The 14,763-nt window shown below is 42.3% G+C and overlaps 2 protein-coding genes across 2 annotated transcripts; both read left to right on the forward strand.

Moving 5' to 3' along the window:
• Positions 1-1,734: 1,734 nt before the first annotated feature.
• On the forward strand, positions 1,735-3,669 carry LOC115954551. The gene is made up of 2 exons (XM_031072427.1): positions 1,735-2,787; positions 3,179-3,669. Exons 1-2 carry the CDS (start codon positions 2,353-2,355, stop codon positions 3,191-3,193), a joined length of 450 nt encoding a protein of 149 aa, XP_030928287.1. The 5' UTR covers positions 1,735-2,352; the 3' UTR covers positions 3,194-3,669.
• Positions 3,670-13,429: 9,760 nt separating this feature from the next.
• LOC115957863 (zinc finger protein CONSTANS-LIKE 9-like) lies at positions 13,430-14,438 on the forward strand. The gene is made up of 2 exons (XM_031076203.1): positions 13,430-13,941; positions 14,023-14,438. The coding sequence occupies exons 1-2, from the start codon at positions 13,531-13,533 to the stop codon at positions 14,206-14,208; spliced, it is 597 nt and encodes a 198-aa protein (XP_030932063.1). The 5' UTR covers positions 13,430-13,530; the 3' UTR covers positions 14,209-14,438.
• Positions 14,439-14,763: the final 325 nt, after the last annotated feature.

Here is a 14,763-nt window from a genome sequence, read left to right on the forward strand (position 1 = left end):
CATGATTATTGAAATAATTTTTTTTATTAGATAGATTATTTCACAATAAATTGTTGAGAATTTTCTATATGACTGTAATATGATTAATGTTTTCGTATTTTTATTGCTAAACTAAAAAATATAAATGTATTATACTCGTACTATACACGAACAATTCTTTTTTCTTTTCTGTATTTTTCTACCGAATTTTTGAAACTTAATGATATATATCACATGATATGTCACATTTCTTAGATGCACTGGAAAAAGAAAACAAAGTACAAATGAATCCTCTCGCTCTCTCAAGGGAAGAACAAGAGGAACTAGTACGGAGTAATAAAAAAGTTAAAGATGTTAGGCATGTAGACTACAATGAAGGGCAAGGCTCTGGTTCTTCATCTCTGAATCAAGGCCAAGGCATATGGAATGAGTTAGGGTCTTTCAAGGAGAGGCTTACTAGGGATATACCAGGTGCATATACTTAAGCTTTTAGCTTCAAAGACACCAAGGAGGATGATGAAGAGTCTAATGAGGAGGTGGAAAATCTTCGTGAAGGGCTTGTTGCGGTTAGAGTTTCCAGAGGGTTTAAGAAGCAATTTCGAACCCCATGGACAAGAGCTCTCATAGTGAAGGTCTATGGCAAGTCGGTGACTTTAAGCTTTCTGCATAATAGACTCCTGTCCATGTGGAAACCTGCTGGGAGGTTGGATTGTGTTGATTTGGGGCATGGGTTTTTCCTGACTCAGTTTTACTTGAGGGATGACTATGAAGCTACACTGAAGAAAGGACCTTGGTTCATTGGAGAGCACTTTCTCTCCATTAGACCATGGGAGCCAAACTTCCATTCCGCGTCAGCAAATGTTACATCGGTGGCTGTATGGATTAGGTTCAATAAGTTATCGATAGAATACTATAACTCCGAAGCTTTATTGCAAATAGGTAAAGCTATTGGGAATGTTTTAAGGGTTGATACCCACATTGCAAATGAAGTAAGAGGCATGTTCGCAAGGTTGTGTGTTCAGGTTGATGTGAATAAGCCATTGGTGATAGCAGTCTTGATTGGTAAATTTGAACAACCAGTATGTTATGAGGGAATACAAAAATTATGTTTTTCTTACGACAGAATGGGTCATCGGAAGGAAGGATGTCCATTCTTAGTTAGGCCAGATCCAGTGCGGAGAGAGGTGAATGTGGTGAACGGAAGGGATGTTGGAGCCCGATCACCTCGGTCATGTGAAGAGCATGCAACTGCCAGGACTGATGCAAGTGAGGGGCCTAGCAGCGTCATGCATGGTAGTGCGCATGAAAAGGCTCAGGAAGGGCTGTATGGTCCTTGGATTGTTGTGACACGTAAGAGGAATGTGACAAAAAATCAAAAGAGTGGAGGGGCCCTCACTGTATTAGACAACGGTTGGCTAAGAGAGGAGCAAAGGAAGACAAAAAATGAGGCAAAACTTAAGCTTGCTGTTGGGAAACAAAACTTAGCTGATGGGCCAAGTAGGGAGGCTAAGAGGAAAAGCACATCCCCTAAAAGTAATATGGAGGCCCAAATAGAGAGCTCTATTCAAAGTATGAGGCAGGTTAGCTCTTAACAGGCCCAAGGTGCATCATCTAGGAACCATGCAACCACAAAGATAATGCAAGTGGACCCACGGGCTAATAGAGAAGAAAGTAAAAGCCAACACAAAAATAGTGCCTTAGTCAAGGGTAAAAAGGCAATTGCACGTGCAAGGGTCTTTTCTTCATTATCTCAAAATCATTCTAACACCCAGAACCTTCACTCCTTGCATATTCAACCAAGTAGAGTCCAACCAAGCTATGTTCAGCCAAACCGAGATGAAGAATCAAAGCAAGGAGGTGAAGGAAGCTCAAACCTGAGAGCTCTTGCTGAATTTCAATTCTTAAGTGTGTCCTAGGCAGAAATGGGCTATAAACATGGAAGGGATCGTAGTGGAGATACTAGACATTGTGCTAGCGGAGGTTCGTGCGAACCCAACTCATGTGATGGGTTGGTTCAACAAAAAGCTTTGGAAGGCGTGGAAAAATATATTTATGTTGATAGAGAGGAGTGCAAGGGAGGGAGGATTGGATTTATTGGATCCAAAGTGGACAGAGGCGAGGAATCCGTGGTGGGAGTTTCTAGCGAACACACCATCACCGAAGGAGGAGTGTCAACTTGTTTAGGAAACACAACCTCAAATCTCGCCTATGCCAGTACTATGTGAAGTGAACCCAATGGAGAGTCTATCAGAACGACGCATGTTGGAAGAGCAACCAATTTCAACTTTTCTCATGGGGAACAAGCATGTTATGAAGCTGATATAGGTCTTCCATCCAACTGTGGTGTTTAGTCTTCATGGGTCATCCTAGGAAATGGATATGGGAGTGTTGCAACACAACACAACGATGTGTCCAGGAAAGGGACAGATGAAGGAGATGCTGAAGCGAATTGGATGGAATTTGAGGGAGAAGGCGAAATCCCTGGCGCCCTTTGATGAATTTCCCACTCCTCAACACTGTTTCCTAATGAATATCATAATATGGAATTGCAGGGGCGTTCTGAAGCCCTCATTTTGGAGTCATGTTAGGGAGTTGGTTCGTAACCATGATCCGGCGACTTTAGTGTTGATGGAAACCAAAATTGGGGGTGATAAAGCCAGAGAGATGTCAGGCAGGCTTCCTTTTGATGAGGCAGCTCATACAAATACCATTGGTTATGTCGATGGTCTTTGGATGCTGTGGAAGTATGACAGGGTGGAGGTTTCTACTTTATCTAGTACTGAGCAGGAAATCCATGCCGTTGTTAAGGTAATGAATTCTAACTCTAGTTGGTTATTTACTGCAGTTTATGCTAGCCCTAGGACTATCGAAAGGCACATATTGTGGGAAAATTTAAATAAAGTTGTGGTGCTTCATAATATGCCTTGAGTAGTAGCGAGTGATTTCAATGAGCCTCTTTTAGATGAGGATAAATATGGGGGTAGGGAAGTCAGTGCAAATAGATCCTTATTATTTAAAGAATGTCTAGATAATTGTGGCATGATTGATATTGGTTTTTCTAGTCCTCGCTTTACTTAGACTAACAAAAGGGAATTACAAGCTCTTATTCAAGAAATGATAGACAGGTTTTTTATAAATGCAAGTTGGTGCCTTTTATACCCAGATGCTAAGGTAGTTCATCTGACAAGATGCCATTCAGATCATTGCCAGGTAATGCTTGATATGCTCCCAAAGGGGCACATAGGGAGAAAGAGACTTTTCAAGTTTCAAACTTGCTAGCTGACAGATCCTACTTTCCCTAAGGTTGTGTCGCAAGCGTGGAGAATGCCTATTGATCTTGAGGAGGCCATAGATAACTTTACAAAGGAGGCTTCGGCTTGGAATAAGATACATTTTGGAAATATCTTCTCTAAGAAAAAGAATATAAAGGCTAGACTGAACGGCATACAAAGGGTAGTTTGTGTCAAGCCCTCAATGTTCCTACTCAATCTTGAAAAACAATTGCTATAGGAGCTTGATACGATTCTGAGGCAAGAAGAGGAATTTTGGGCATTAAAATCCCAGGTTAATTGGCTGATTCAAGGTGACCGCAATACTGCCTTCTACCATGTCTCCACTCTAGTTAGAAGAAAATGGAATAAGATTTCAACAATCAAAGATGCAATGGGGGAGTGGTTGTATGAAGAAAATACAATCAAGGAGTTTAGTTTAAATAATAATAATAATAAATCCTTCCAATTTATGTTTGTCCTAAATTGATAGATACAGAAGAAAACAAGATTAAAAAACAAGAAGTTAGCTGTCTTTGAAGTTAATTAGCTAAGCAAAATGGATTAGAAACCAAATAAGGGTAGTATCTCCTAAAGAGGTCCATAATTTTGGGGTCACGACTAAGTTTATACAACCTTTCTACCTAGTGCCTCTAGATCATATCCGTCAATTTCTTTGTGGCAAGACAGGTTATTGGAGGATGAAATGAGAAGCATTAGTGGGGGTGTGACAGAGGAAGAGATAAAAGCAAGCTTGTGGTCACTAAAAGCTTACAAAGCTCTAGGTCCAAATGGATTGCACGCCGATTTCTTTCAAAGATTTTGGTTGGTTGTTGGTAACACAGTAATGGAAGAGCTGAAGAGGGTCCTTGCAGAAAGGAAGGTTCCAAGCTATTTGAATAAGACTCATATTGCTCTTATTCCTAAGATCCAAGGCCTTGAGACTTTGGGTAACTATAGGCCTATAAGCTTATGCAACATAGTCTACAAGATTATCATGAAGATCATAGTCAATAGATTGAGACCATATTTGGATAAGCTCATATCTCCGCACCAGGTAGCCTTTGTTCCAGGAAGGAAGGGGATATATAATGCAATTATAGCCCAAGAAGTCATTCACTCTATTAGCAAGAAAAGAAGAAGAGTTAGGGTATATGGCTTTGAAGATTGATTTGAAGAAAGCTTATGACAAGCTTGAATGGAGTTTCATCAAGGATATGCTTATTAGAATCAATATTTTGGTGGATCTTAGTGAAATTATTATGAGTTGTATTTTGATAGTCACAACATCTATTCTGGTTAATGGAGATGCCTTAGAGCCGATATACCCCTCGGGGGGAATAAGGCAAGGAGATCCGTTATATCCATACTTGTTCGTATGGACTATCTTGGGCAGCTTATTGAGGAGAAATGTATGAGGAAGGTATGGCAGCCAGTTAAGGCCTCTTAAAGCAGACCAGCCTTCTCCCATCTTTTCTTTGCAGACGATCTTATTCTCTTTGCCAAAGCAAATTATGTCAATTGTTCATCCATTAGGATGTGCTTGATGATTTTTGCTGTTTATCGAGCCAAACTATTAGTGAATCCAAATCAAGGGTTTACTTCTCACCAAATGTTGATAGGGATACTAGAGAATCTCTCTGTGACATACTTGGCTTTGCCTCCACTCCGAATCTTGGAAAATATATAGGGATCCCTATTAAACACTCAGGCACTTCCTCCCAAGACTATAATTACATTTTGGAAAGGGTTAAGCAAAAGCTTGAGGGTTGGAAGGGGAATTTGTTGTCTTTGGCTAGCCAAGCTGTGCTCATTCAGACTTCCTTAGCAACTATCCCATCCTATGTGATGCAATGTGTTCATCTTCCGGGGAAAATTCTTGATGGAATAGATCAGGTTAATTGGAATTTCCTTTGGGGTTCCTCGGAGACAGCCAAGAAGGTTCATTGGATTGGATGGCAAAAGGTGACGAGAGCTAAGGATGAAGGTGGTCTTAGGCTACAAACAGTAAAGGAAAGAAATATTGCCCTTCTTGCAAAGTTGAATTGGAGATTAAACACTGAAAACGAAACCCCTTGGGCTAAATCTTTAAAAGCCAAGTATTGCAATTGTAGAAGGGTAAATACTCCTAATGCTAATAGGCTTCCTTGCTCTTGTGTTTGGGCAGCCATTAAAAAAGGCAGGGAGGTCTTCACCAAAGGTAGTATATGGATGGTGGGAAGGGATAGCAAGCTAAATTTTTAGTATGGTAATTGGACAAAGTTGGGTCCTCTTCAGCAGCTCATTCAAGGCCCCCTACCTAGAGAAGCTCCTAGTTGGGAAGTGAAGGATGTAATACTTGACACAGGATGGGAATGGGACCGTATGTCATTGGTTTTTCGACCAAAAATTAAATTGATACTCCAAGCAACCCTGATGCCCTTAATAGGAAGGGGAAGTAATAAGCTTACATGGATGAATAATCCTAGAGGGGACTTTGACTTAAAGAGTGCTTATAAACTTGCCATGGGGATTGATACGAATGTAGTTTTCTCTGCTAGCTGGATTTGGAAGTTGATGACATTGCCACATATTAAAAACTTTCTTATGACAATGTGCTCATGAGAGCATTGGTGTGAAGACTTGCCTTATGCGAAGGGGAATGATTAATGATAATTGTTGCCCCATTTGTCATCAAGAAGCTAAAACAGTATTGCATGCTCTAAAGGATTGTGCTCGGGCTAAGACTCTATGGAGGCAACTTGGAGTACAGTCTTAAAACCATGATTTTTGGCTGCCAAATTTGCAAGATTGGCTGAACAACAATGCGAATTCAAGGAATAATCATGCCGGTGGTCATATTCCATGGAAAACGATATTTTCCTTTGCTATATGGAATATATGGAAAGGTAGAAATAGTTATGTCTTTGATAGGAAGAATCCAAATCCGAAGCTGGCCATGGAGATAGTGAATCAAGCGGTGGAGTTAGTTTTTTGCACTTCATCTCCTAGAGGACTGACACACACCATCATAAAGAGGGTTAGATGGGAGAGACTGTCGGGAGGATGGGTTATACTTAACATGAATGGGGCTGCAAAAGGAAATCCAGGTTTGGCAGGTTGTGGTGGAGTGGTGAGGGATGAGAATGACAAATGGATTGCTAGATTTCCAAAGCATATAGGAATATCCACCAGCTTTGTAGCTGAATTATAGGGGCTTAGGGAGGGGCTTATACTATGCTATGACTTAAAGGTTCCATCTCTTGTAGTTGAACTTGATGCTAAAGCTGTTGTGGAATGCTTTCTCATTCCAAACTACCACAATAATGTTATCTCACCCATTTTGGATGACTGCAAGCAGCTGGTGCAGCGGTTTCATCGAATTCAATTTAGGCATTACTATCGTCAAGCCAATCGATGTGCGGATATGCTAGCCAGAATGAGCATTGATCAGGAGCTTGAATTTTTTTCCTTTGATTATCTGCATGTGGACATTAGAAACATTTTAGATGAGGACGCTGCTGGGTTGTATGTAAACAGAGCATGCTCTGTAACTGATGGTGTTATTTAGCTTAGAATGAAATTCGTATTTTAACCAAAAAAAGATATGTCACATTTCTTTAGAATATGTCGAATTATGTCATATATTACTAAGTAACATAATAAAACACATGATAGCTTAATATTTTAAGGATATTCTTCTAAAAAAAATTAAGAGTATGTTTGGATTAGGCTGAAAACCCAGCGCGTCTGCGTCTGGCCTTTTTTTTTTCCATGCGTTTGTGAAACTTACGGCTACTGTTCATGTACTGTTCATGAATAGTAGCCGCAAAGTTTGACTTTTCTCCCTTTTTCAGCCAATCAGTGCACACCGTGCACTGTTCATGGACCCACAAATTTCACTTTTCAGCAACTTTTTCATTAAAAATGGGTCTCACGGTACTATTCACACATTTAAAAATTATTTTGCTACAATATTTTTCAGTTTCAATTTTCAGTTTTCAACTGTATCCAAACGGACCGTAAGGATATATCACATGTTTTTTTTTTTTGATAAGAAGTATTGAACCTTTTATTAATAACTTGAAAAACTCCTTACATCATGGGCAAGAGCTAGCTCAAGGAAGCTAGGATTCTCCTCAATCCAAGTGATAAAATCACTAACACCCAAAGCATACTTAGCTAGAAGGTGGGCTGATGTGTTACATTGTCTCCTAACGTGGGAAAACTCTACCTCACGGAAATCTCTGCACAGGTCCTGCATCCCTTGTATGACAGCTACCACAGAGGAAGGTGGGTTGGACGTCTCACACAATGCATTATGGATAATAAGAGAATCACCCTCAAGGATGATATTGTGGATGCCGATATCTTTTGCAAACACCAATCCTGCTTCATGCGCCACGGCCTCAGCCTCCACGGCACCCAGTGGTGCTTGTATCTTCTTACACAACGCAGCCTCAAGCCGACCCTTATCGTCTCTAACAATTACTCCGACCCCCACAGCCTTTTGCCTTGCAAACACTGCCGTGTCCATGTTCACTTTGAAAACATTTGCAGGAGGTGGGGACCAAGTGTCCTGTGCTTCAACCGCCATTGCTGTACCGTCCCTACCCTTGTTTGCTTCTTTATATTCTTCCATATAATGTGACACCCAACTGACCAGCTCCTTACCATTTCGTCGCTGACCACCATTCCGTGCAAGATTCCGGTTGTACCATATGGCCCATGCAGTGCACACTAAACTTGCAACCTCGTCCATTTCAACCCGCACCTCCATCAACATTCCCCGCAACAAGTCAAAGAAAGTGTCCACCTTCTCTAGACTTGGTGGGACCGTTATCTTAGTGCAGGACCACACTTCTCTAGCTTTTGGGCATGACCATAACAAGTGGCCCGTTGACTCCTCATCCTTCCTGCATTCATCGCAGACCTGGTCCTTAACCACGCCACGTCGCAAAAGATTTTTCTTAGTAGGAAGGCTATCTCTGCATGCCCTCCATGCAAAGTGACGTATTTTGTGGGGTATTGGTAGGGCCCAAAGCTTGTTCCAGAACAAACGTACTTGGCTGTGATCTGAATTGGTTCCTTGATTAGCACCAACTGCAAGCCTCGTTGCTAAGGCATAGGCACTCTTGACACTAAACTTGCCATTAGAAGCCTCCGCCCATATCATCTTGTCAGCGGGAAGACGTGAGCTGAGTGGTATACCTTTTATCATTTCAGCTTCGTGGGGGAGGAAAAGAGCATCCAGGATATCAGATTTCCAACTAGCCGTGGCCATGTCAATCAGCTCACTAACTTTTGTGTCTTGGTGCAGGAACTGTCTAGGCGAAACTACTTTGAAGGTGGATGGTGATGGTAACCACTTATCACCCCAAACACATATATCCCTTCCATTCCCCACTCTCCACCGTATGCCTTCCCTCACCAATTTTTGGGCAGACATAATACTTCACCAGGAAAATGAAGGGTTATTCCCAAGGGAGGCCTCAATGAAGTCACACCGTGGGAAGTATTTAGCCTTTAGCACCCGATAAACCAATGAATTCTGATTTGTTTGGAGCCTCCACCCTTGTTTAGCTAGGAGAGCCAAGTTAAATTGTTGGAGTTTCTTAAAACCCATACCCCCATTGCATTTTGGTTCACACAATTTCTCCCAACTCAACCAAGCTATTTTCTTCTCATTCACCTTTTGTCCCCACCAAAAGTTCCTTACCATGCTTGTCAGTTCCTCACATAAAGCATCCGGTAATTTAAAACAGCTCATGGTGTATGTTGGTATTGCTTAGGCCACCGCCTTGATTAGCACCTCTTTGCCAGCTTTAGACAGCATTTTCTCCTTCCAACCGATAGTTTTTTGCGAAGCTTCTCTTTGATCTCATTGAAAGTGTTCCTCTTATTTCTCCCCACCAATGACGGCAAACCCAAGTACTTCTCATGTTGCTTGATAACTTGGGCTCCAAATCTGTGTTTTATCTCCTCTTGGATGTCTTCAGGAGTGTTCCTGCTGAAAAATAGGGAAGTTTTAGCCCTATTTAACTGCTAGCCCAAAGCTTGTTCATAAACTGACAGGATATGTTGGAGGGCATCACATTCAGATAGAGACGCCTTGCAAAAGATCAAACTGTCATCTGCAAAGAAGAGGTGTGATAATTTTGGACTGTTCCGACAAATAGCCACTCCCTCCAGTGTACCCATTGCTACAGAAGATTTTATCAGTGATGAGAGACCCTCTGCACATAAGAGAAAAAGGTAAGGTGATAAAGGGTCTCCTTGATGAATACCCCTAGACGGACTAATATTACCTCTAGGAATCCCATTAATCTTTATGGAGTATGTTACAGTAGAGACACATTGCATAATAAGACCCCTCCACTTCACATCAAAACCCAACTTCTCCATTATTTTGTCTAGACACAGCCATTCTACCCTATCATAAGCCTTGCTCATGTCTAGTTTCAAGGCCATCTCCCCAATCTTCCCCCCTTTTTTCTGGCTAATATGGTGCATAGTTTCAAAAGCAAGAAGCACATTATCAGTAATAAGCCTACCATGAATAAAGGCACTCTGAGTATCACTAATAATGGAAGGTAAAATTTTCTTCAACCTATTAGCTATGGATTTTGAGGCAATTTTATACACCACATTACATAAGCTAATAGGTCTATACTCAGTAACCTTCTTAGGTTCCTTGACTTTTGGGATTAACACTATATGCGTCTTATTAAAATTAGGGGGGGAAACACCATGATCCAAAAAATTCAAAACCGTTGCTGTAACAACCTCACCACTTATGTTCCAAAATTTCTGGAAAAAGAGAGGAGGCATACCATCTGGGCCCGGTGCTTTCAGTGGGTACATCTGTTTTAGAGCAAATCTGACCTCTGATTCTGTGAAGTCTCTAGACAGCCACTGGTTCATGGAAGTAGTCACCCTTGGCTGGACAGCTTGGAGCAGGTCTGTAAAATTTGATGGTTGACATGTAGTGAATAACTCCTCATAATACTTCACCATCACGTCCACCACCTTTTCCTCATCTTCTTGCCATACCTCATTTTCGTCTAGGATGCCCTCAATGAGATTTTTCTTATGTCGTGCAGAAGCTTTCGCATGGAAGAAACTTGTATTTCTGTCTCCATATTGGAGCCAGTTTATTCGAGATCGTTGGCGCCACATGTCATCCTCTTTCTCAAGCCAACAGTTTAGGTCACTTCTGGTTCTCTTCATATCATTGTTGATCTCCATAGAAGAGGGTTGGAGTTCAAGCCATTCAAGCCTTTTTTGTAGTTCAGCTACCTTCCGTCCCACGTGCCCAAAGGCTATTTTGTTCCATGCCTCCAGGCTACTTCGACACTTTTCTAAGCAACTCTCCAATGTACTCCTCGTACTTCCTATCATCCCGTCCTCCCATGCCTTCTGAACCACTTCTTCACACCCTTGGTCTCTCAGCCACATTGCTTCAAATCGGAACGTCCTCTTGGCTTTCCTTTTCCTTATGTTCGGTGCCATGCGGAGTGCCAAAGGCGAGTGGTCCGAAACCGATGAGGTAAGGTGGAACACTTTTGCTTCAGGGAAGATGTCGAACCAACTAGGAGTTGCCATGGCTCTGTCCAACCGCTCCCGAATTTGCAAACCATCTGCCCGCTGATATAACCACGTAAACTTTGGGCCAGAGAAGCCTAAATCTCGTAGTCCACAATAGTTAATGTTTTCAATGAAATTCCTCATCTGTTGTCTTGGTCTGTCGCTTCCACCCTCCTTTTCCAAAGTACCTGTAATTTCATTGAAATCACCTATGGTTAGCCACGGTAAATTTGAAGATTGTTTTAAGTGTCGTAGTTTTGCCCAAGACTCGGGCCTTTTTGCTGTGTCCGGGTTTCCATAGAAACCTGTTAAATGCCACCATCCTTTGTTTGCCCCCCCATCTACAAGAGCATCAATATGAGTCGGGGAGTATGTCTGAACATTCACAGTAACACCCTCCTTCCAAAGCAACGCCAGTCCACCACTCTTCCCGTCACTTGGTATTATCAAACCATGTTTCATATTACATTTCTCTTTAACATTTACCATCCATTCTCTGCTTGACTTTGTCTCCATAAGGAAGACGATAATGGGATCTTCTTTATTGATAACCTTTTCCAAGGCTTTAACTGACCGGAGGTTCCCAAGCCCCCGGCAGTTCCAGTTTATAAGACTCATTGGACCCGGCGGAGTTGCTCAGCAACCTCCGCCGATCCCAGTTGTGATGCCATAAGTATACTTAGGCTTTTGGTTTCTTCCTCCAACCTTTGCTTTTTTCCCATGCACGTAGCCTCAGCCATGCTATTTGTGGTTTCTTCATATTTTCTTTTTGGGTCCTTTCCCTCCTCCAGACAATCCATCCCATCTTGATTAAGTAGCCCAGACCGAAGCCTGATCCAGCTACCCCTTGCTGGGCCCTTGGTTGTCTCCTTTTTAAGCCCCCCATCACTTTCTACTGGCCCATTAGATGGTCTTAGTTTATTTTTTCCTTTCCCAGCACCTTTTTTGGGCCCACCCTTACAAGCTTTATTGTCTACCTTGTCAACCCGGCCCATTTCAAACATAAACTCCCTGGGAAGAATCATAGAATTTTGGAAAGTCAACTGAGGCTCCACCTTTTCCAAAATCCTATCCTGAGATCCCAGATTTTCAGTACTATCCTCATTAATCCCGACAAGTTGATTATTACCAAGCGTAACCGACGAAGATTCCGAAACTGGTGCCTCTGAAATCATCACGGCAGAATCCGTATTGATTGCCTCATCAATATCCCTTATCATCGCCTCAAAATCCGGGATCTGCACCTGTGGGCCAGCTGTGTCACTGTCAGGCACGCGCTTATCACGTGTTTGAGCTCCGCCACTGCTTCCCATCTCCAATGGCGCCGACGACAATGAGCCTACTGCTCCCATCTTTACTACATCATTGTTCTCCACCCCAGCCACTGTTGGAACTGTCTTCATGCACTTCCCTTTCCCCGTATCCCCAACTTCGGTCCTGCCTGGTGAGTTTCGGTGATTGCCTCCATCCTCGAATCCTTGTACCTCTACTGTGGTTTTCCTCGTCGGATTAAATTGCGGCGCTCTGAGCCAAGGCCCGAACTCCTGCTCTACCTCCGACAAGTCACCCTTTCTGCCGAGCCACACCAGGCACTCCTTGTCGTCGTGCGAAAGGTGACCGCACCAGTAGCAAATCTTTGGCAGGCGTTCGTACATAAACGAAGCCCACTGTTCCCGTCCTTGGTCCCTAGTGAACACTCTGCCTCTGCATAATGGCTTCGTCACATCCACCGCCACCCGGATTCTCATAAAATTAACACCCTTCATCTCTGATTTGTCCCTTGGTATTGAAACAACGCCCAAACTCTCCCCAAGGCTAACCGCGACCTCCACCGTCATCAAAGAGAAAGGCAAATTATGAATCTGTACCCAGAAAGATGTTCTGTCGAACCTTAGTTCTTGGACTGGAGAAGAGCCATCATACCGTTGCAACACCACCAAGTGTCTATCGAACACCCAAGGCTCGCCGAGAAGGACCTTCTCCACATCGATCTCTAAATCGAAAGCGAACAATAAAATGTTCTCGCCCGCCGCACTGACTTCAAAACTGCGTCTTGTCCTCCATAATGGTCGAAATGTCCTCGCAACCGCCTCCACATTTACCGTTCTTCGTGTAAAGAACTTCGCAGCAAGAACGTGTTCTAATGATTTTTTGTCTTTCGATAGGTCGCACTTCTTCCCTTCCGCTTCAGACAGGCTAAGTTTCTTCCATCTCAGGGCAAGGTCCTCCATTCCTCACCACCAATTACACTACGCACTCCCCTACGACCACCACCCTCCTAGTACTATAGAATACTAGAGGGGACATGCACTACCTTCACAAACGAAGGGACAGACTATACTACAGAGAGTGGAGAGTGAACCCTCTCGCCTCCCTGAGAACCCTTTTGTTATACTTTTTGTTAAGGATATATCACATGTTGGCATGTGTAACTTACATTGTTATTAAAGTCAGGATTAAATTTTAAAATTTTAAAATATAAAAGGATAAAATCAAAATAAATCCAAAAATTAAAAACAAAAACTTGACAAAATAGGGAGGAGGCGAGGAAGGTAATTTCAAGATTTATAAAGTATTTTTCTATAATAGACAAAGCAGCTTGCTCTTTTTAACCTTGTCTTCTTCCTTTTCTTCTCAATTCTCATCCCAGAGAAAGAAAGAAAATTCCAAGAAAACAATAAGGAAAAGTTCAAAGAAAGAACCAAGGAAGGAAGAGATGAAGAAGTGCGAGCTTTGTAAGATACAGGCTCGGACCTACTGCGAGTCGGACCGGGCAAGCCTGTGCTGGAACTGCGACGCCAAGGTCCACGGCGCCAACTTCCTCGTGGCTCGCCACTCCAGGACCCTTCTCTGCAACACATGCCAGTCCCAGACTCCCTGGAAAGCCTCGGGTGCCAAGCTTGGCCACACCTTTTCCGTCTGCGAAACCTGCGTTCGAGGAAACCATAACAACGAAGAAGAAGAAGAAGAATTAGAAGACGATGATCACGTTCATGGTGATGAGTCGCCTTCGCCAACAATGTCTTCTTCGAGCAGCAACGAAGAAGAGTCGGCCACGGTGACAGTTTTCTCTTCTTTGAAACTAAAGCGAATGCATGAGAAAGCTTCAGATCTTTCATACCCGCCGGTACTAATTTTTTTTTCATATCACATTTTTTTTGTTCTCAATCTATCAAGGGCTAGGATTAATTTCATGTGTATATAACAGGACGATCTCGGCCGTGCATCATGTCCACGGGAGGCGACTTGTATTGACTCGTGTAGGCCTTTGAAGGACCGGAGAATCGAACCGGGCCGGTCGGCTCAGGTTCATTCCCGTTCGGCATCTTCTTTGGCGATCATTGAGTCGCTCAAGAGATTACATCAGCGAGATTTGTGCGAACCGAGGAAATAATCTGGAACTGTTAATTTGGATTCCTCTAGTTCTCTTTAACGTTCGGATTGGATTAGAAGTAGTTTAGTTTGTAGTAGATTTTGCAATTGAAATTGACCCCCTTCTATTCTAACAAGTAACAACAATATTACCATAGTTAATTTGTATTTTAGTCTTAAATATAGAGAGACATTTTGGTTTTATTTTGACCAATTGTAGTGATTACTGTTCTAATTTCTCTATTTTCTTATTATTACAAGTCCTAAATTCTCGCTGTTTAAGCTAATCGATGTCGTATCGTTAACACTGCAAATAATTTGCAAGAGTTTGTAGTTCAATTGGAATCTTCTGTAATTTTAATCAAGCATAACCAAGGAGCTAGGTTGGGAAATAATTTTTATGTTTGAAATAAAATCACCCCAAAAAAATGGTATATTTTTAAAGCCTTGAAAAGATTCAAATGGAAATGGTGTGAGACATTTCCTCTAATAATAGCCCACAGCACAGAAATTTTTTGTTTAAAGTTAGGTATTTTTATGTTCCCTTTTTTGTATGGTTTGGCCTAAATCTCAACTT

Source organism: Quercus lobata, chromosome 8 (genome assembly GCF_001633185.2).
Source record: "Quercus lobata isolate SW786 chromosome 8, ValleyOak3.0 Primary Assembly, whole genome shotgun sequence".
NCBI classification, from domain to species: domain Eukaryota; kingdom Viridiplantae; phylum Streptophyta; class Magnoliopsida; order Fagales; family Fagaceae; genus Quercus; species Quercus lobata.

Excerpts from the sequence above, each read along its gene's own strand:
- LOC115954551 (XM_031072427.1), top strand. The coding sequence starts at position 2,353 with ATGGATATGGGAGTGTTGCAACACAACACAACGATGTGTCCAGGAAAG.
- LOC115957863 (XM_031076203.1), top strand. The coding sequence starts at position 13,531 with ATGAAGAAGTGCGAGCTTTGTAAGATACAGGCTCGGACCTACTGCGAG. Across the intron at positions 13,942-14,022 it reads CAGATCTTTCATACCCGCCG|GACGATCTCGGCCGTGCATC; the intron begins GTACTAATTTTT and ends TGTATATAACAG.